A 21,100-nucleotide genomic window follows, 5' to 3' on the forward strand; every position below is an offset into this window, starting at 1 on the left:
TCTTCATATTTTTCATAATTAATAAACGTTATATTTCTTTAACGGCCGAAAACCCGGTGTTTCTATGTCCAGCGGCTCTGTTATATTTCAGTCATCTGTGATGCATATAAAGTGTAATATTGGGATGCAAACTCCAAGTTGAATCCATTTCAACTCTATATGTGACATGGTACAGGTGTCTTCTTCTTTTTAAGCCCAGAACCATGTATGTGGGATGTATACTTAAAAGTAGAATTGTTTAATACTACCAATAAACACTCTGCGTGACCCTGATTTAGCCCACTGCAGTAAAAGATTGTTAAGGATGCAAGTGTTGAGAGGACACACACACACACACACACACACACACACACACACGTGCATGCTCGCACGCACGCAAACAGAAGGGTGCGCTTGAGCGCACACATTCTCGCAAGCATGCATACACACGCACTCACACCCACAGCATTGTCTGCGTTTCCTGCTGCTTTTCTGTGTATCTCTTTCTTGATCTCTGTCTTGCTCTCAATAGACACACCATCATGTATACACACACACACACATTCCAACACGCACACTAACAGTATGGGTAGTCTACTCATAATTGAATTCCCAGTACGAGGACACCATGGCTATTGGCACAGGGGTACATAAAATGTACTCGGTTCTTTGCAGGCACAGTGTCCTTGGCTGCTGAATTGCTTGCTCTCGCCGAGGCAGGCTGAATCATAGATGCATGCAGGCCCACATTTAGATAATGAGGATCATTGGTGGGCGTGAATATGAAAGAAACAAATCATTCACAGCTGTTTAAATTTGGGAGTCTTTTTTACAAATAACTTGACCCCGACAACCTTTTTATTATGGCATTACATTTTAATTCAGCCTTTAATTGTTGCTCTTCCCCTGTATTCATTTTCTGACCCACGCCGTTTCGATCCTCTCTCTCAATGAGTTCTGTTGAATTACTTCCTGCTGCTGTTGAATGCCATTTATAGCTCGTCGACACAGCTTTTATTCGGTTTGAATATTAAACATTAGGTTCATTCTTTGTTGGTGAATAGACTTCAGGTTCCTGCTTTAAACCGAATTATAATGACTTTGTTTTATCGATACACATAAAAAATTGTCACAGGGTCACATGTGGTTTGGGTCACATCCAGCCCAATAGAGAGATAAATGAATCATATGCATGGTGTGTTAGACTATTTTTAGAGACTCTGCTGTTTGACTAAAACTGTTATTCTCTCTCCCCCTGTCTCACTGACCTATCTTTGGTAATCCTTACTCTGTATCTCTGTCTTCCTTGTCTCTCTCACGTCCATCCTTTCTTTCTCATCCCTCGTGCATCTCCAACATCCTGTCCTCTCTGTCCTCTCTCACTCCGTTCATATCCTTCACCTTCTCCATGCCACTCTCTTTAACCTCGTCCTTCATTCTCTTCTACCCTGGTCTCCTGCTCTCCCTCCACTTCTTCCTCCTCCTCTCTCTCTCTCTCTCTCTCTCTCTCTCTCTCTCTCTCTGTCTGTCTCAGATCTCCTACTCCCTGCTGAAAGACCGCAGTGGGGACTACCAGTACTTCCGGATTGATCCCGAGCTGGGCTCCATCTACACAGAGGCCGTGTTTGACAGGGAGACCAAAGGCTCCTACCTGCTGGAGGTCAAGTCAGTGGACGGCTGGGAGTCAGCCCGACCTGGGAAACATGGACAGCCCAACTCAGGTGAGACCAGCTCAGATCATCTCGTCACCTCAACAGGGCTGGAGGATGGTGGAGGACGAGAGAGAGAACAGCAATGCATGCAGTATGCACACAGTAGCACGCCGTATCAAATTGGGACGACATAGGAATACAATGTGTGCATTGTCTAAGTACATTACAATACATTTTAAAATGCCCCCCATTTCCCCGACAGGCCTTGGTACAACAGTAGGAGGGCTGGGGTTTGGATGGCAGTCTCAAGACGCCATTTAAGTCTGAGCTGCGGCTTGTCTCTCTGGTGGGGAGGGATCCTCTCTCTCTCTCCACCAGATATGCTCATCTCTCCCCAGAGGGGACTCTCACCCGCTGATGAACAACCAGACAGGGTCTTATGGAGAATGTATTTTTCATTCATATTATCATAGATGATTAAAAGTTGCTCTCAGTCGGCTTCGCCCTATATGACATTTCTGACAGCGTAAACACCACTTAAATATTAAAAAGGCCAGGGAGTAAAAAAAGATGATCCGTGTGATTTTGCAGTGCTATAAATATTAGATGAGGATGATATAAAGAGAAGTGGAGACCAGGGGCTTCAGAGTGATGGAGACTCCTCCCAGAACACTGCTCTGTTGCTTAGCATGTAGAATGAGTCTCTATAGGGCCCTCAACTCTCCATCCCTCACTATCCCTCCTCTCTCCCTCCTAGCAACAGGCACCTACATCCTGTCTTATACGACATACTGACATGATGGTGTGAATCATGGAGGGAGAAAACACATTTGCACATGCAACACACACACACACACACACACACACACACGTGTTCTCAATCTATAATCTCTCTCTCTCCCTCTCACTCGACTAAAGAGTATACTGAATGAAATTGGAGGAGCCAGGAGTAGGGCGATGGTGTAATCGATGATAGCAGTGTTGAAGAAGGGTTGTAAACATAACCTTGGTGCAATAGCTGTGTTGACGGGGAAAGAGCAATCTGTCACGGTATTGACACTGCGTACTTTCCACACTTCTCTCTGTGTGTGTCTGGAACACAGAAGAGGAGGAGACACACCGATTGACGATGGCTGTGTCTGCCCAAACAGATATGTTCTCCTTCTCCTCTCGTCTGACAGACTCAGAAAGGTGTAAAAGGTTGGAGGTTGTGGCTTGTTTCGCTGCCAGGCTGCATTTTCTCTGTGTTAAACTGCAAGCTATCTTTGCAACCAGTTTACACAATTGATCTTCTCTTGAAGAGTGTATTGCAAATTATGTTCCTTTTTATACGAATATCAAAGGGAGCATATTATATTGGCGTGGGGAAAGGGAGCATATTATACTGGCCACCCCCCCTCCTCCCCTCAAGGGGCTCTTTTCACATCTGCCTACGGATTGCTTCAGAAAAGAGAGAGAGAGAGAGAGAGAGATGAGAGAGAGAGAGAGGAGAGAGAGAGGAGAGAGAGGAGAGAGTAGAGAGAGAGAGAGAGAGAGAGAGAGAGAGAGAGAGAGAGAGAGAGAGAGAGAGAGAGAGAGAGAGAGAGAGAGAGAGAGAGAGAGATGTGAGGAATAATAGAGGGTGAAGATAGGAGGGAGAAATAGAGGGATAAAGAAGAGCGAGGGAAAGGGGGGGATATGTTCAGTTTGACAGAATAAGAGCGGGCATGGCGTTTAATCTCTCACTCCGTGCTCTCTCTCTCTCCTTCCTTCAGACACGGCGTACGTGAGGGTTTTCATCAGCGATGTGAATGACAACAAGCCTGTCTTTGCTCAGACGGTGTATGAAGTCGACGTGGATGAGGATGCAGACGTGGGCTTTGCCATCCTGACTGTCAGTGCTAATGACGAGGATGAAGGTACGTGGTGGAGAGGGAGGAAACAAGCCACTCCCCTGTCGTTCTCACTCTCCCTGGGCTCAGTGAACGTGTGAGAGGTTACGAGGGCTCTCCATCTCTCCTCAGGTCGTAACCCTGAAGAAAACACAGTACGGTTGCGATGCCCTATTTTTATTAAGTATGTTTCACATCGATGTCATGTCATTAATTGTTTGGCGTGTCAAATTCCTTGTCAAGGTACTGCAGTGTATACAGAATATAAATCAGGCATAGCTCCATATTATCAGACATTTATCATGTCGGAACGGGTAGGCCTGTGGAGCAGCAACCACCTCTCTGTGATGAATGGGTTCGGGCTGCGCCACCAGCTCCATCTCTGCAATCTCAACACACAGAGCCACTCGTGAGAGGACAGTCTCCGGGCCACTTTGGGTAATAAAGCACACACGCGGGGGCCAGCTATGCTGATGGCCCGACACCCCCGAGCAGATTATCACCACCCAGGGAGCTAGGGAACTAGGAACACAGTGAAAGAGAGAGAACAGAGTGGGAGAGAGAGAGAGAGAGAGACAGTGAGGTCTTTCTCCTTTACTGTGCTGATAAGAGTTCCAGGAAGTGGAAACAGATCGTTTCTTTTTGTTCTCCTCCTGTCAGCATAACAACTTATAGCCAGGGAAAGTGGGATTTTTTTATATATTTTTAACACGTACAAGTGGGAATAGGAGTTCTCTTGTGTTTGTTTATTCATTTGGTTTGTTTACACTGCGTTGCTCGCTCTGTGCATGCATGGTCTCCACTGGGATTTGAACTCAGCCGTTTGAAGGGGGAGAGGAAGCTCAAATGAAAACATATCTATTCACAAGTCATTCTAATGTTTCATTAGCACTGTTGCCAACACAACAAAATACTCAGGATTAGGGATTAGTCCTCTGCTCTGTTCTGGCGTCCTCACTTTCATGTTGCAAATAAGCTATGAATCTTTTGTGTCTTTGGAGATTCCTCCATTCTCCCTCTCCTGAGTTGTAATTTATTGAATCTGTTTGAGATTCCAAAGAGTCTCCTCTCAATAATTGGATTCTGTATAGAACTGCTGATCAGCTAATATACTTTAGTACAATTGCTTTGTGAAGCAAAAAAAACAACAAAAAAACTTCCTAAAATGTTAAGCAGATTCAGTCAGATTTCATTTGAAAAACCGAAAGTTTGATTCCTGAAAATGTTACCTATATATGTTAAATGGTGTGTATGTGATGCTCATGGTGGCCCACTCTGCTTACTACATATATCTCAGTCACCACATTGTTCTGTTTAGGCGCCAATGCTAAGCTCCGCTACCAGATCACGTCTGGCAACACTGGCGGGGTTTTTGACGTGGAACCAGAGGTGGGCACCATCTTCATCGCCCAGCCTCTGGACTACGAGCGGAACAAGGGCTACAAGCTGCTGGTGCTGGCGTCGGACGGGAAGTGGGAAGACTATGCGGATGTGATGGTCAACGTGGTCAACAAGAACGACGAGGCGCCAGTGTTCACGGTCAACGAGTACTACGGCTCTGTGACTGAAGAGCTGGATGGATCGCCTGTGTTCGTGCTTCAGGTGTGTTTGAAACGCTCACTGAGTCCAGCAGTAATCTGTATTTGTCACGTTACTATGACAGCATGACAGCAGTTATTTTGACAGCAGCACAAATTATCTCTGAAGTCATCACACGTGTGTTAGTAGAAAATGAGGGAGAATAGTACGATGTACAGTATCAGATGTCTAAAATCTCAGGAGAGTGTTTTGTCACCAACTCAAGCGTGTTATACAACGCTATCTATCTGTCATTGGGAAAGACTGAGGTTTTGATGTGTATTTCACATTTTCTCTCCGTAATCATTTGAATGCTTTTCCATCAGCATCGGAAGAGCTTAAAATTGTAACGTTCGATCTGCATTTTTGTCAAAACCGAGTTACTGGCATAGCCTTCGTTTTGTAAAATATTCTGGACCTACTGCATACCTGAATTGAAGAAAACAAGATAACAATTATTCCAGCTAATTATCTCAGAATAATAGAACCTTAGAGTCCCAAGGTCACACAGTTCTGTCATTCAGAATGTGAGTCATTGTGCGCCAGGAGGTTACAAGACACTCTATTACCCAAAGCCTTTATGACTGAATTGCATGAGATGACATCATGCTGTTTTTCGTTCCATCCCTGTTTTATAAGATTCTTCGGATGGGACGTCTGGTAGAAGCTTTAGCCCACTAGCAGTTTTTCCCCCACCACTCCATGGTAGCTCATTGGTTTCATTTCACCTACAAAACCTGACGCTCTGCAATTCTCATGGTAGATTTAAACATGTTGCTCTGCCTGGGGATTGATTGGGGCTGAGGTCAGGAGAGTGAAAGTTGTGCACATAGCCGATAAACTAGAGTTGATCACTGTGCAGAGTAGGTAGGTGTGAAGTTAACACTTCAACCAACCTGATGGATGACACCAAGTCAGCAAGCTTCAATAATTAAACAGTGCTGAACTCCATTAAAGAAAGTTGGCGCGCTGCAGATTAAAAAGCTTCACCGAGCACATTCCCTTTGATGTTGTAGGTAACTGCTACTGACCCAGATAAGGATGCTGACCAGGAGGCCCTGCGGTACTCCCTCCATGGCCAGGGAGCCGAGAGCGAGTTCATTATTGATGAGGTGACGGGGAAGATCTACGCTCAGAGGACTCTGAACCGGGAGGAGCGGGCCGTGTGGAGGTTTGTGGTCCTGGCCACAGATGAGGGCGGCGAGGGTCTGACCGGATTCACTGACATCATCATCAACGTGTGGGACATCAACGACAACGCGCCCGTCTTCACCTGTGCCCCCGATTGTCATGGTAACGTGCCGGAGAACTCTGCCCCCGGCACCTCTGTTATGGAGATGACGGCCACCGACCTGGACGACTCGGCCGTGGGCCAGAACGCCGTGCTCTCCTACAGGATTGTGGGTGATACGGGTACAGGTGGCAGCGGCTCTGACATGTTCAGCATTAACCCGTCCACGGGCACCATCTCGGTGGCAATGAGTGGCCTGGACCGGGAGCAGGCAGAGGCCTACCTGCTGGTGGTGGAGGCCAGGGACGGGGGTGGCATGATGGGCACGGGTACCGCCACCATCAGGGTGACAGACGTGAATGACCACGCACCCAGGTTCACAGAGCGGTCCTGCCTGGCCAGGGTTCCTGAGAGCAGTGAGCCCAACGCGGTGGTGCTGGAGATGTCTGCTGAGGACTGGGACACGGGAGAGAATGCCCAGCTCACCTTCAGTGTGGTGGCAGGAGACCCGGAGCAGAAGTTCTCCATGGTGAGCCACCGGCAGGAGCAGCGTGGCACCCTGAGACTGAAGAAGAGGCTGGACTACGAGAGGACAAGTGAGCAGCGCTTCAACCTCACCCTGAAGGTCGAAGACCTGGACTTCTCAAGCTTCATCCACTGTATCATAGAGGTAGAGGACTGTAACGACCACACACCCATCTTCATCGCGCTCTCCCAGCCGCCGGCGCCCCTGCCCGAGGACGTGCCCGTGGGCAGCAGTGTGGCCAGGCTGACGGCCAGCGACTCTGACTCAGGCCAAAACAAGGAGATCACCTACAAAATCCTCCAGGAGTCAGACATTCTGGGCCAGTTCTCTGTAGACCAGTCTGGTCTAGTCACTGTGACCAGCGCTCTAGACAGAGAGACAGCAGCGCAGCACCACCTGGTCATCCTGGCTACTGACCACGGCTCTCCGGCCTTGACGGGCAGCACCGTCATTCAGCTGACTCTGCTGGACGTCAACGACAACGGGCCGGAGTTTGAGGCAGTGTACACCCCAGTGGTGTGGGAGAACGTCGCTGGTCCCCAGCTGGTCAGACTCAACCAGACCTCCACACTACTGCGGGCCGTAGACCGAGACTCAGCGGAGAATGGTTCTCCATTCTACTTCAGCCTTCCCTTAGAGCTAAACCACAGCAACGACTTCTACCTGCAGGATAACGGAAATGGCACGGCCACCATCACAGCCCTGAGGGCCTTCGACCGGGAGAGGCAGAAAGAGTTCCACCTGCAGATCATCATGAGTGACAGCGGCCATCCACCCAAGACGGTCACTAACACTCTGACCATCACCATAGGAGACGAGAACGACCATGCTCACCAGGCGGGAGAGAAGGAGATTTTTGTCAACAGTCACAGAGGTGAGATCACTGCCATCATCAATACACTATAATGCATGAATTCATGAATAGCACCGCAATGAGAGAACAAATTCACAGAGCAATATATGAATGAGGAGCAAATCGTTTGACCCTCAGTCTGACCATTTCCAAGGCTTGAAGGTTTTGCTACAACCGGGAGTTTATGAAAAGAAGCCATGTCTCTCTTGTTGTTCTGGCGCCTTTTGTAGGAGCCGCTGTAGGAGCGAGCAATTAGGTATAGCTGATTCTCTTTTCTCCTCTTCAGGGTTGACTATCTATTCCAGGTGTTTTCCTCTCCTTTCACAAAATGAGCCAATACATCATGTTCCTTTTGTTGAAGTGCAATGGAAAGCTACTGGTAGTATGTGTTGACTAGTTTCTTTCAGACACATTTTCTTGTTGCCTTGCGGTAATTATGATGGCCTTTCTCTCTACAAGCATTCATATGCAGCCTGCTGTTTTCAGAATACTTTAATGTCCATGTGAACAGTGCTCTTTTTGACTATACCCCTTCATGACACACACACAGAGACACACACCCTTGAGAGAATCAATGTTCTTTGCCGACAGGGAGGATGCCGACCACTGTCCTGGGGAAGATCTATGCCCCGGATCCTGATGATTGGGACAACAAGACCTATGCCTTTGAGGGACATGTGCCCAAGTAAGACATCTCTAGCTCTCTTCCTCTGTATTTCTCTCTTTCCCTCCCTCCGTCCCCCTCTCTCGACGCCCCAATAAAACCTTGAGAGTGATGTCTCCCGACAGCATCTCTGTCATTGATGCTGTGGACCTGCACCTGCGACGAAGGTGTGAGACGAGCAGAGCAGAGGAACCCTGAGCGACAGGGTGTTTTTGAGACGTTTGCCTTGAGATCTCTGTGAAGGCTCAGCAGCTACAGTGGTGTTCGGAACACATCATACCATGTGACACCTTGACGGCCTCACATCCAGAAGCACTACCACTGCCACCTGCACTGCACTCACATACATGAACTCAGATTGTCTGTAGCTTTCCTCCCAGAGAATCTGTTCTTTCAACACACATAGCTACAGTATGTTGTTGAATCTTTACAGAGTTAATATTTCGTCGAGCATCTCTCATCTTCACTCGAGTAGAGAAACTTCTGCATTACTCAATAGGGAAATGGTTGGAGTCCAGTTTACTAATTTTGACACTTCATATAAAACACGGTTGGATTTGAAGATGATTAACCAGCTCATCTCAATGTCTCCTTCGCTATTTGATGTGCCTGGGATCTTGCTTTGATTCCCAGTGTAATTAAACTTGAATGAGCTCAATTACAAAAGAAGTATGAGGTTGTGGACCACAAGGAGATGCTTCCTCTCATCTTTTTAAAAATCTTTTCTCTTTTATAATCTCCCCTTCCCCTCCCCCTCCCCTTCTTTCCTCTATCCTCTCCTCTCTTCCTCCCTCCCTCCCTCCCTAACTCTCTCCTCCCCCATAATTTCCTCTTTTCTCTTGTTATATCCTCTCTCTTTCTGCTGTCTTTTATCTATTCCTCCTTTAATTCTGCTGTTTTGAATCTTTGTGTCTTAATCTCCTCTCTCTGGTTCCCAAAGTCGCTCAGTAATGTCTTCTCTTTTATGTCAGCCCAGTATTCATTCACGGGGGTGTATCACCAAATCTATCTACAGATCCACCAGAGACTGCTCATTTTACATGCGATATATGAAGAACTGATGTTGCTGATCTGTTTTTTTTATGCCTCCTCAGTTACTTCCTCCTGAACAAGCGGACGGGATTCCTGATCATTAAGGAGAACGCTCCCCCGGGCAGCTACGAGTTTCAGGTGCGCGTGTCAGACGGAGTGTGGCCAGACGCTGTCTCTGGGGTAACAGTGTATGTGAGGGAGCTGCGTGACGAGGCCATCTACAACTCTGGATCCCTCCGCCTGGCAGGTGCAGTACAGGCCCTCTGAACCTTGACCTATGACCTGGGACCGAATTGTTTTATGTTGTTTCGTGTTGTCATATGAAGGTTATTTCTTATTTTTCTAAGAATATATATTTCCAGGATACAATGCGAGGGTTAGTAACAGTGGAAATGGGTAATTCTTGGAAATAGGTCATTTTGAAATTGTAATTAGACAATGTTATTCTTCCTCAGCACTTTCATTTTGGGTGTCAAGTATGGTCTGATACACCGCTTATGTGTGTGAAAATGAAATGTACTTTGGAAGAAATGGTCTACGGCTGAGGGGATTTGATGATTTCTGAGCTATTTAAATGAGAAGAGAGAGGGAGGAATAGCGGAGGGAGTCACGGCTCATATAAGCTGATAAACGGGATTTGCTTCAAATTCCAAAAACAGCAGCAGGCCAATGTATTCACACCAACCAGGAGCCTTTACATTACAGCTGGTGGTTATATACTGTATAATATTATTTGGGTAAACAGGATGTTTTATAATATGTTACTGTAAGTGATGAAAATGGAACCAAAATCTCCCGTAACGATTGTTTGTTTGTTCTCTTCTTCAGCCCATTTAATCTACAGTAGAGCCGTCTGGTTTCGTACACTTCTTAGCCCGGGTATTTCGAGTGCATCCTCTAAACGACAACAATATCCACTGCATTTAGAGAGCTGTGGAGTGTGTATTGATTGAAATGGCTCATGCCATAAAAGGTCTGTTGAAGTTGAACAATATGTCAACAACTGCTATAGTGCTGAGCACTGAGCCAGCTCAACCCAGAGTGCAGCAAAACTCGTTTTTTCATTTATCTGACTCATCTGCATATAATCTTATGTATTTATATTTATCCTCACAGTTAAGTGTTTTACCATTTTCTTTTTAGGAAAACCAGGGATACATTTAGAAGAATTTGACATAAACAGTTGCATTCATGAGTTTATTGACATTCATTATTTTATAATAATAAAACCAATAAGGTCCGCCAAATCCAAAAACAGATACAAATGAATTTAGATAAATACTGTAAGTACAGAAATTGTTTCCTCGGTGGGAAATTAATATTCAACTAGTCCGTTTCAACTGTGTGGAGTTTGGAGTGACTGCAAGCTTATTACAGTATTATAGACACTATGTCCTGGGATGCCCTAGATTAAGCCCTTACCTTCTAACAACTCTTGTGTTGCTTGTGAGCATCATAGAGCAATGTGTGTGTTCGTGGGATTCTCTGATGTTCATAGAAAGCTTTTAGTAGGTTGTAGCTTAAACCATTCAGACTCTACAGACGTTTTTATTAAAAGACCATGGGCCTCTTCGGGATCCACCCTTGTCTCACAAACACCGATGTAGCTCAGCCCCCATTAATCACACAGACTTGGTTGGTATCTACGGACGTCGAAGGAATAGGTGAATCCAATGGTACAACCCCGAAGACTGTAGCTGAAACACACAATGTTAAAACAGGGATAGAAGTTCAAAACGTTCAAACTTTTGGTTAAATATACATTTGTAGACACAACCCAGAAAATGTTAAATGTCAACACCAAGACTGCCCCCAATCCAAATGCATTTGTAAACAGCAATTACCCGAAAAGAATTGGGATTGTGGAAGCCATTTTCAGGTTGTTTCACAAATAAAGCACTCTGTAAACATTCTCATGGATTCCAAGTCTGAAGGATTATGAAAGATTCTACTTATAGTATTACTGACATAGCCTCGATGACATTTTAAATTCCATTTCAAGAACAAATGTGGAAGGCAATAAGGACATGTACTGTTAAATCTTCTTCTGGGAGATTAAGGCTCTTTATGGGAAACTCACAGGAGAAATTGATTGAAAGGTGAAATGTGTGATAAATAGTGAATCCTTTAGACACCCACACCAGTTCACATAAGCATATAAACTCAGCAAAAAAAAGAAACGTCCCTTTTTCAGGACCCTGTCATTCAAAGATAATTCGTAAAAATCCAAATAACTTCACATCTTCATTGTAAAGGGTTTAAACACTATTTCCCATGCTTGTTCAATGAACCATAAACAATTGATGAACATGCACCTGTGGAACGATCGTTAAGACACTAACAGCTTACAGATGGTAGGCAATTAAGGTCACAGTTATGAAAACTTAGGACACTAAAGAGGCCTTTCTACTGACTCTTAAAAACACCCCAAAAAAAGATGCCCAGGGTCCCTGCTCATCTGCGTGAACATGTCTTAGGCTAAAGGGAGACAGGACGGACAGGTGCTCGCCCTCACAGTCGCAGACCACGTGTAACAACACCTGCACAGGATCGGTACATCTGAACATCACACCTGTGGGACAGGATGGCAACAACAACTGCCCGAGTTACACCAGGAATGCACAATCCCTCCATCAGAGCTCAGACTGTCCACAATAGGCTGAGAGACGCTGGACTGAGGGCTTGTAGGCCTGTTGTAAGGCAGGTCCTCACCAGACATCACCAGCAACAACGTCGCCTATGGTGACAAACTCACCGTCACTGGACCAGACAGGACTGGCAAAAAGTGCTCTTCACTGATGAGTCATGGTTTTGTCTCACCAGGGGTGATGGTCGGATTTGCGTTTATTGTCGAAGGAATGAGCATTACCTCGAGGCCTGTACTCTGGAGCGGGATCGATTTGGAGGTGTAGGGTCTGTCATGGTCTGGGGTGGTGTGTCACAGCATCATCGGACTGAGCTTGTTGTCATTGCAGGCAATCTCAATGCTGTGCTTTACAGAAAAGACATCCTCCTCCCTCATGTGGTACCCTTCCTGCAGGCTCATCGTGACATGACCCTCCATCATGACAATGCCACCAGCCATACTGCTCGTTCTGTGCGTGATTTCCTGCAAGACAGGAATGTCAGTGTTCTGCCATGGCCAGTGAAGAGCCCGGATCTCAATCCCATTGAGCATGTCTGGGACCTGTTGGATCGGAGGGTGAGGGCTAGGGCCATTCCCCCTAGTATGTTGAATAAAGAACTTTGAAACAGCTTGAGGGTGTCCTTTTCTGGCTGTGAGATTAGTTTGAAAAAGTTCAAAGTTGAATCCCTCTATCCCTCATTCCATTCCTCCCCCCATCCCTCCCTTCTGCCTAACTCTGGGGCCCACCTCACCTGTTTGCATCTCTCTAAGGTCCTGTTTCAGGGGATCAATAAAAAAGAGAAATTGAAAAAAAATATATTCAGTTCCCCTCTGGGATTAACACCAATACTAACCTCTGAGTCTGTCTCAAGGTCCTATTGACCCAGTCAACTGACTGTCACCATCCGCGTGTCTGTCTGCTGACCTGACATGCCAGGGGCATGCTAGTCTCTTTTAATGGAGGTAGTTTGTATTTACTGTCCCCTACGTATTTGGACAATTTGATCCAATCATGAAAGAGCACCTTAACGCTGTCCAAAAAGGGACCTCGAGTCACACCACGCTACCTTGACCACCAAATACAGAATGAACTCACCGAGTTGTTGAGCAGCAAGATCATTTAAAAAAATTGAGTGACATCAAGCTGGCAAAAAGGTGTCATAAGTATTTGGACAAATTCACTTATAGTATATAACATTTAGTCAATAGTTTAGTATTTGGTCCCATATTCCTAGCATGCAATGAATACATCAAGCTTGTGACTACATACTTGTTGGATGTACGTGCAGTTTGCTGTGGTTGTGTTTCGGATGATGTTGTGCCCAATAGAAATTAATTGTAAATAATGTAGTGTCATTTTGGAGTCACTTTAATCTGTAACTTTCTCACTCATCATTATTCATGATTCATTCATTATGGTCCATAATCATGGTAGCATCCACATGAATGTAGTAGAAGTGTTCAGAAACATAGTCTAGTCTTATTTACAATAAAAGTGACTCCAAAATGACACAATACATTATTAACCATTGATTTCTATTGGGGCACAACATAACCCAAAACACAACCAAAACAAACTGCAAAGGCATCCAACACATTTGTAGAGTCACAAGCTTGATGCAGTCATTGTGTGCTAGGAATCTGGGATTAAAATACAACACTTTTGACTAAAGTTAATACCAAGTGAATTTGTCAAGAATAATTATACACCTTCAAATGGGGGGACTAGACACATAAAGTGCATTGATTTCTAAATGGTACAACAGGTATGTATGAAAATACCCTCAAAGAAAAGGTGCCATTCTGTACTGTTGCCTCATATTAAACGTTTGATCTCAAATCCAAAATGGTGGAGGGCAGAGCCAAATTCAAAGCTTCAGCTTCACTGTCCAAATAAATACGTAGGGGACAGTAAATACAAACTACCTCCATTAAAAGAGACTAGCATGCCCCTGGCATGTCAGGTCAGCAGACAGACACACGGATGGTGACAGTCAGTTGACTGGGTCAATAGGACCTTGAGACAGACTCAGAGGTTAGTATTGGTGTTAATCCCAGAGGGGAACTGAATATTTTTTTTTTCAATTTCTCTTTTTTATTGATCCCTGAAACAGGACCTTAGAGAGATGCAAACAGGTGAGGTGGGCCCCAGAGTTAGGCAGAAGGGAGGGATGGGGGGAGGAATGGAATGAGGGATAGAGGGATTCAACCTCTTTGAGGAAATGTCCATTTGATGGAGAGTACAGTGTTTCTGTGTGTCCCCTTTAGTGCCAGATTTCTAACTGCCAGAGACTGCACAATAACAGTCAGACGTGTCAACACCTCTCTCCATCTTGTCCTCTCAAGCCTCCATAAGTGCCATCTCATGTTTATCAATTGCTTCCCATTTTTTGATCCTCATTGACAGTTCTTTCCTTGTTTTCATGCAGTTTTGGAGTTCTGGACTGCTGTCGTGCGATGTCAGCAAAGAACTTGCATGTCTGTCAGTCCTGAGTTTTCTAAATACATTGTCTTCTTAGAAAAGAGTTTGCAGCAGGAGCAGAAGAGGCTGTTGTTTCTTTCAGAATACACCAATCAACTTCTAGGGATATTTGTTCACCAATCACCAAGGTCTTCCTGAAATACTGGTGGTGGCAACTTCTTCCGTCACTCTCATTCCTTGGGAAAACAAAGTTAGGTGGTACCTCACTTGGTCATCTGCAAACTGGTTGTGTCCGAATTCTGTCGGTCAGAACCGAAGGCCAGTCAGCAGGGTCTGTAGACAGTGGTTCATCCTCAGCAGCAGGATTTGGTGGGGATACTGCTACAGGCATTTCTAACGGAGAGCACATGGGCATTAGTTGGGTCATTAAATGGGTCTTCCTCATCCTCAGGCTCAGACAACATTTGTGAAGACACCTGTGTGGCTGAGGAGGTGGATGGCTCCTCATCCTGATTCTCTGAGATCATTTCTGAAGAGGCCTGTGTGGCTGAGGAGGTAGATGGCTCCTCATCCTGGCCAGTGCCAGAGGGTGCTCCAAAGAAAATTCAGAAGTGTCCCTGAATTTGCATTAAATACAGTATATGAGTCTGACACCCTGACACCCTAAATACATTATGCACAATTTATCAAACTTTCAGAATAGGAACTAAATGAACCATACAACCTCCTTGGCTAATTATAGGGATAAGACACCCCAAAATATTAAATATATCACAAAATATCAGCATAATAGACGTATTTTAAGTTAGCCAACAGCATTGGAAATTCCCCTTAATGAGCTCAGGACCTAGTCAATACTATCACAGAAAATCTTTATGATGTCACCTCAATGAAACTTAACCAAATCCATAATGTGCTAGTTAGGTGGTAATCATTTTGCTGCAGGCTACACACATTATCATGATGAAACTGTGTGAAATGATATCCAATGTTATGTAAGCTAGTTGGACAGAAGACGAAATAGTGTCGCCCTATGTGTAATAGCATAGCAAGCAACATAGCAACATAGGCTAACAACATAAGTGTTATACTAGCCTATTTCATTGCATGCATAATTATATTATACTCATAAAGAGATGACATAGCTGCAAATCTTTGTCTTTTGCGCGTTTCTCCTCCTCTTCTTTCCTCTTTTTCCTAAACTGGGCGCCTGATGGCTTAGACCTTTTCCTATCCATTTGTGTTGATTTGGCACTAATACATTACCCATCCCCCAACACTGTCAACCAAGAGTCCAGACTAAACCAATTCACCTTGGTGGTGTGCAGACTGGTTTTATATTATTCTTAACCATTTCGCACAAACCAGAAAAAAAATGCAACAACATGTCTGTGAAACTACAGTTGAAGTCGGAAGTTTACATACACTTAGGTTGGAGTCATGAAAACTCGTTTTTTTCAACCACTCCACAAATTTCTTGCTAATAACAAACTATAGTTTTGGCAAGTCAGTGTGAACTTCTACTTTGTGCATGACACAAGTAATTTTTCCAACAATTGTTTACAGACAGATTATTTCACTTATAATTCACTGCATCACAATTCCAGTGGGTCAGAAGTTTACGTACACTAAGTTGACTGTGCCTTTAAACAGCTTGGAAAATTCCAGAAAAAGATGTCATGGCTTTAGAAGCCATGGCTTTAGAACGCCTGAAGGTACCACATTAATCTGTACAAACAATAGTACGCAAATATAAACACCATGGGACCATGCAGCCGTCATACCACTCAGGAAGGAGACGTGTTCTGTCTCCTAGAGTTGAACGTACTTTGGTGCGAAAAATGCAAATCAATCCCAGAACAACAGCAAAGGACCTTGTGAAGATACTGGAGAAACAGGTGCAAAAGTATCTAGATCCACAGTAAAACGAGTCCTATGTCGACATAACCTGAAAGACCGCTCAGCAAGGAAGAAGCCACTGCTCCAGAAGCTGCATAAAAAAGCCAGACTACAGTTTGCAACTGCACATGGGGACAAATATCATACTTTTTGGAGAAATGTCCTCTGGTCTGATGAAACAAAAATAGAACTGTTTGGCCATAATGACCATCGTTATGTTTGGAGGAAAAGGGGGGGGGGGGGGGGGGGGGGGTGCAAGCCGAAGAAGACCATACCAACCATGAAGCACAAGGGTGGCAGCATCATGTTGTGGGGTGCTTTGCTGCAGGAGGGACTGGTGCACTTCACAAAATAGATGGCATCATGAGGGGGAAAATGATGTGGATATATTGAAGCAACATCTCAAGACATCAGTCAGGAAGTTAAAGCTTGGTCGCAAATGGGTGTGAAAAGCGTGTGTGAGCAAGCAGGCCTACAAACCTGACTCCGTTACATCAGCTCTGGCAGGAGGAATGGGCCAAAGTTCACCCAACTTATTGTGGGAAGCTTGTGGAAGGCTTCCCGAAACGTTTGACCCAAGTTAAACAATATGAAGGCAATGCTACCAAATACTAATTGAGTGTGTGTACACTTCTGACCCACTGGGAATGTGATGAAAGAAATAAAAGCTGAAATAAATAATAAATGTCAGGAATTGTGAAAGTTTAAATGTATTTGGCTAAGGTGTATGTAAACTTACGACTCCAACTGTATATATTCACAGTATTATGAATTTATTTGGTAGCGTTTCGTAGTGTGACTGATTTACTAATTGCATTATTAACGTACCAAGTTAGAGGTGCGCTATTTGATAGATTCCCTCGCTCCCCCTACCTCGGGCTTCCTACCCCTGCCCTCCTCTCCATCTCGTACTTCTGAGTGGGAGACCTTCCCAGGCAGTAGCCTGCCTAGCTCACAAACTAGAATCAGGTCGCCCACTCTGACAAGGTTAATTGTCCCACACGGTGACATGATATCATTGACATGACGTGCAAATGAGTGCTGGGAAAACCTATCGCGCAAATGTCACCATTCCAAAGAATTGTGTGCGGGCAGCTGCCCATGTCGCCAACACCTAAATCCGCCACTGTGTGTGTGTGTGTGTGTGTGTGTGTGTGTGTGTGTGTGTGTGTCCCTAATGCCCGTGGGAAGGAGAGTCGATGTGATCTTTGCTTTGGATCAAAGCCAGGTGTCAACCTGGCCCTCCGTGTTAAAGAGAGTCCCTGTCTGTCTCCCACCGCACTGGTAATGAGACCAGACAGACGGCAGTAGCATCGGCAGCAGCATCCTCTCGCTGAGTTCCATTTCCATTCTCTTAATGTCAATCTAGGATTCCTCCCTCTGTCTGTTCCCGTGGCCTTAATCACACTGAGCAACACTGGCACTCCTCAGGACCTAATGATCCCAGATTGACACCGCTCAGGTGTTCGCAGCATGACACTTAAAGCCTGCCGTCAGCCTGGGGATTAAGAGTGGGAGCACACAGACACACACATTGTCAGAAAGTTACACACATGCACTCACATATACACGTCACATGCACGCACACACACACACACATTCAGTCAGACAGTTACACACACTAAACTTTGTAGAAACACCCAAATTCAAAAACATGCATTTATTCAACGTTTCAGTCATCAGATATGATTATTGGAGCCTTTTCCTTTAAAACAATTTATAACTATGTCACTGATGTCATTGAAATTGGATGAAATCTCTTTCCCTATCTTTTCCACCTGTCTCCTGTGTGCTGAAGAGCTTCGATTGGAGCAGTAGGGGGACCCTGTCTGTGTCAAACAGGGCCCAGGGGACTGAGGGGAGTGGGGGCAGAGATGAAGCCCAGGACCCCTGCTCCATCCCCAGCTTCCCTCTCTCTCCTAATCCCATGCTAGAAGGTGTTGACTCAATTAGAGTCGGCCTCGGCTCAGGAGCTTTCTCACCTTGGCACCCTCTCTTTGGCAGCGATGCCGTGCTCCAAATTGAGGTTGAAGGCTGTTCCGTCCTCTACCACCCCCCCCCCCCCCCACCCCCCGCTCAATATCCCCGACATGGCCAGAGTGGTCTGTCTGTGTGAGCGTTGGCTGTGACTGTGACATTGTGTAGCAGGGCTGGGTGGTGTCTCTCTCGCTGGGCCAGGGCCAGTGGCTCTCAGGAAGGGAGAGGAGAGGCGATTGACAGGGCCTGTCAGGTCAGGTCTGGGAACATGGTCCTCGCACATCTTTAATGTTCCTTAAATACATCCAGAGCTGTTTTCGAAGGACATGCATTTTTCATGAGTACAGCTCTTTATCTTTTAGAAATATATATGCCCAGTATTACAGCTACGGAGTGTCTCTCTAATAAGAGTACAAGTCACAAGCAGATCTTGTCTGTTATTCTGTTTATTGCCTGTATGTTTCTCCTGCTCATTGAAGAGATTTTAGGGATGCATCTGTTTCTGCCTAGGAAAACGAGAGGGACGAGTCATGTGGCATATGTTGGCTTGTATAACTTTGTTTGTTTGTTTGTGTGTCTACTTGTGTGTGTGTGTGTGTGTGTGTGTTGCAGACATCACAGCGAAGGATTTTATTGAGCAGCGTGGTAGCTTGAGGAGTCGTTATGAACTGCTGGTGGACTTCCTGTCGGAGATGTTGGCGGTGGGCGTTGACGACATCAACGTCTTCAGCCTGATGGACGTCAGGGAGAGGACACTGGACGTGCGCTTCGCAGTGCACAGCAGTCCCTTCCTCAGAGCAGAGAGGCTACAGGGATACCTCGCCGCTCACAAACAAAAGGTACTGTGTAATGATGACCCTGGAAGTGATCCTGTTGGAGATACTGTGATTTTCAGTGAGTTCCAAATGAACCTAGAACGATTATGTGATTATTTTAATGAGCCTCACTCAACGTTAAGCATTAGAAGATGCAACCCTAACTCGAACGCCACTGAAAATACACACAGAATTACTGGACAGAAGACATTTACTTGTATGGTCAAATTATGGAAAATTCAGTCACTCAGGGACTGTTGCTAGCCTATTTTGAAGAGAGAGGGATTTCAATCGAAAGAAATATGAAATATGTATTTGTGTAGCCTTGTGTTTTTCCACGTAATGAAAAACGTAACCCTCTAGTTTTTTTGAGCCGGTTTATGTGGATGTTACGAATAGATTATGTAACATTGCATTGTCAATTACGGCAAAATATGTCTGAAGCTGTTATTATGTTGCTGTCACTTTGAGTACATTAGTTATTGCAGTATTGGACTGTGTTCACCAGACCAGCTATAGATTATTGTGGGCTGTGGAGCCTTACAGTGTAGTTGTTACACAGGAACAATCTTTGAAGTTAAACCAGACCATTAAATCGCCTAGTGGTTAACCACGTTGGGCCAGTAACCAAAAATGTCGCTGGTTCGAATCCCAAAGCTGACTAGGTGAAAAATCTCGGCAAGGCACTTATAACCCTAATACTCCTAATAAGTCGGTCTGTATAAGAGCGTCTGTTAAATGACGAAATGTACAATTTCACCATTTGAACCTTACCCAACACTTAGACCCTGCTTCATCTTGTTCTGACATCTCTTCATTGAAGCGCACGTTCAATTCCTCTTTCATGCAGTTGAAAGCTAGAGGGAAATAGGGAGAGAAAGAGATAGAGGGGGGGACAGACAGAGTTAGGGAAGGAGAGGGAAATCAGTGAAAGAGAGAAAGAAAGAGAAAGGGAGAGAGAGAAGTGAAGAAGAGAGAGAGGTTGTGGATGCTTCAGGTGTGGTTTGTGGATTGTCTGTGCTCTTTCATCTGGATTCCGTGTGCCCCTCTGAAAATATATTGATCACAATGAGATGTGAAGCGTGGCGAGAGATGGTGAGCGCGGAGAGGGAAATAGGGAGGGGGGACGGCTGCGGTTATTAATGTTTGCAATTCTAGAGTAATGGAAATATGAGACAAAATTATGTTTTCTCTCTCTCTATCTCTCGCTCTCTCTCTCTGTTTCTGACATGGCAATGGAGATTTCCCTTGCTGGTAGAGCATTTCAATTCTTAGTGCACCCCTGACAGTTTTAAGAAAGTAGATATTGGTTTCCTGTGGTTAAATTCATTGATATGTAGACCAAGTTCTATGTTCCTCTTGTAGAAGTAATAAGGCAGCTAGAGAGAAGGGATGTTTTGGTTGATTTTGGGAGAGTGAAAGAGGACCATTTTGTGTTGTAGATCACTGCTTCCAGGCCTTTTGTTGTGAGACTTCACTTCTGGGTTCTGTGTTATCTGGGTACATGGACAATCCAAAAATTATTATAAGTAAGTTATATCGAAATATTCAAGCCTAGCCCTACATACTCTTTGTCAGTGTCTTGCCAGTCGATGATATTGAGTAGGAAAATGCCACCCCTAAGTCACATAATAAAAATGGCGTTTTGAAGTACATTACATTACCAAAAGTATGTGGACACATCATTCCAAAATCATGGGCAGTAATATGGAGTTGGTCCCACCTTTGCTGCTGTAACAGCCTCCACTCTTCTGGTAAGGCGTTTCACTAGATGTTGGTACATTTCTGCAGGGACTTGCTTCCATTCAGCCACAAAAGCATTAGTGAGGTTGGTCGGGCACTGATGTTGGGTGATTAGGCCTGGCCCGCAGTCGGTGTTCCAATTCATCCCAAAGGTGTTCGACGGGGTTGAGGTCAGGGCTCTGTGCAGGCCAGTCAAGTTCTTCCACACCGATCAGAAATTTTATGCTGTAGT

The 21,100-nt window shown here is 45.1% G+C and overlaps 1 protein-coding gene across 1 annotated transcript in view; it reads left to right on the forward strand.

Annotated features, from left to right (window-relative positions):
• LOC110526935 (neural-cadherin) overlaps positions 1-21,100 on the forward strand; it is a 186,056-nt gene that overhangs the window by 109,390 nt on the left and 55,566 nt on the right. The window contains exons 15-21 of the mRNA XM_036980609.1: positions 1,514-1,700; positions 3,386-3,529; positions 4,821-5,104; positions 6,097-7,711; positions 8,282-8,375; positions 9,449-9,633; positions 18,923-19,149. Of these exons, the coding sequence (XP_036836504.1) occupies positions 1,514-1,700; positions 3,386-3,529; positions 4,821-5,104; positions 6,097-7,711; positions 8,282-8,375; positions 9,449-9,633; positions 18,923-19,149 (2,736 nt within the window). The remainder of the gene's footprint in view (positions 1-1,513; positions 1,701-3,385; positions 3,530-4,820; positions 5,105-6,096; positions 7,712-8,281; positions 8,376-9,448; positions 9,634-18,922; positions 19,150-21,100) is intronic.

Source organism: Oncorhynchus mykiss, chromosome 6 (assembly GCF_013265735.2).
Source record: "Oncorhynchus mykiss isolate Arlee chromosome 6, USDA_OmykA_1.1, whole genome shotgun sequence".
Taxonomy (NCBI): Eukaryota; Metazoa; Chordata; class Actinopteri; order Salmoniformes; family Salmonidae; genus Oncorhynchus; species Oncorhynchus mykiss.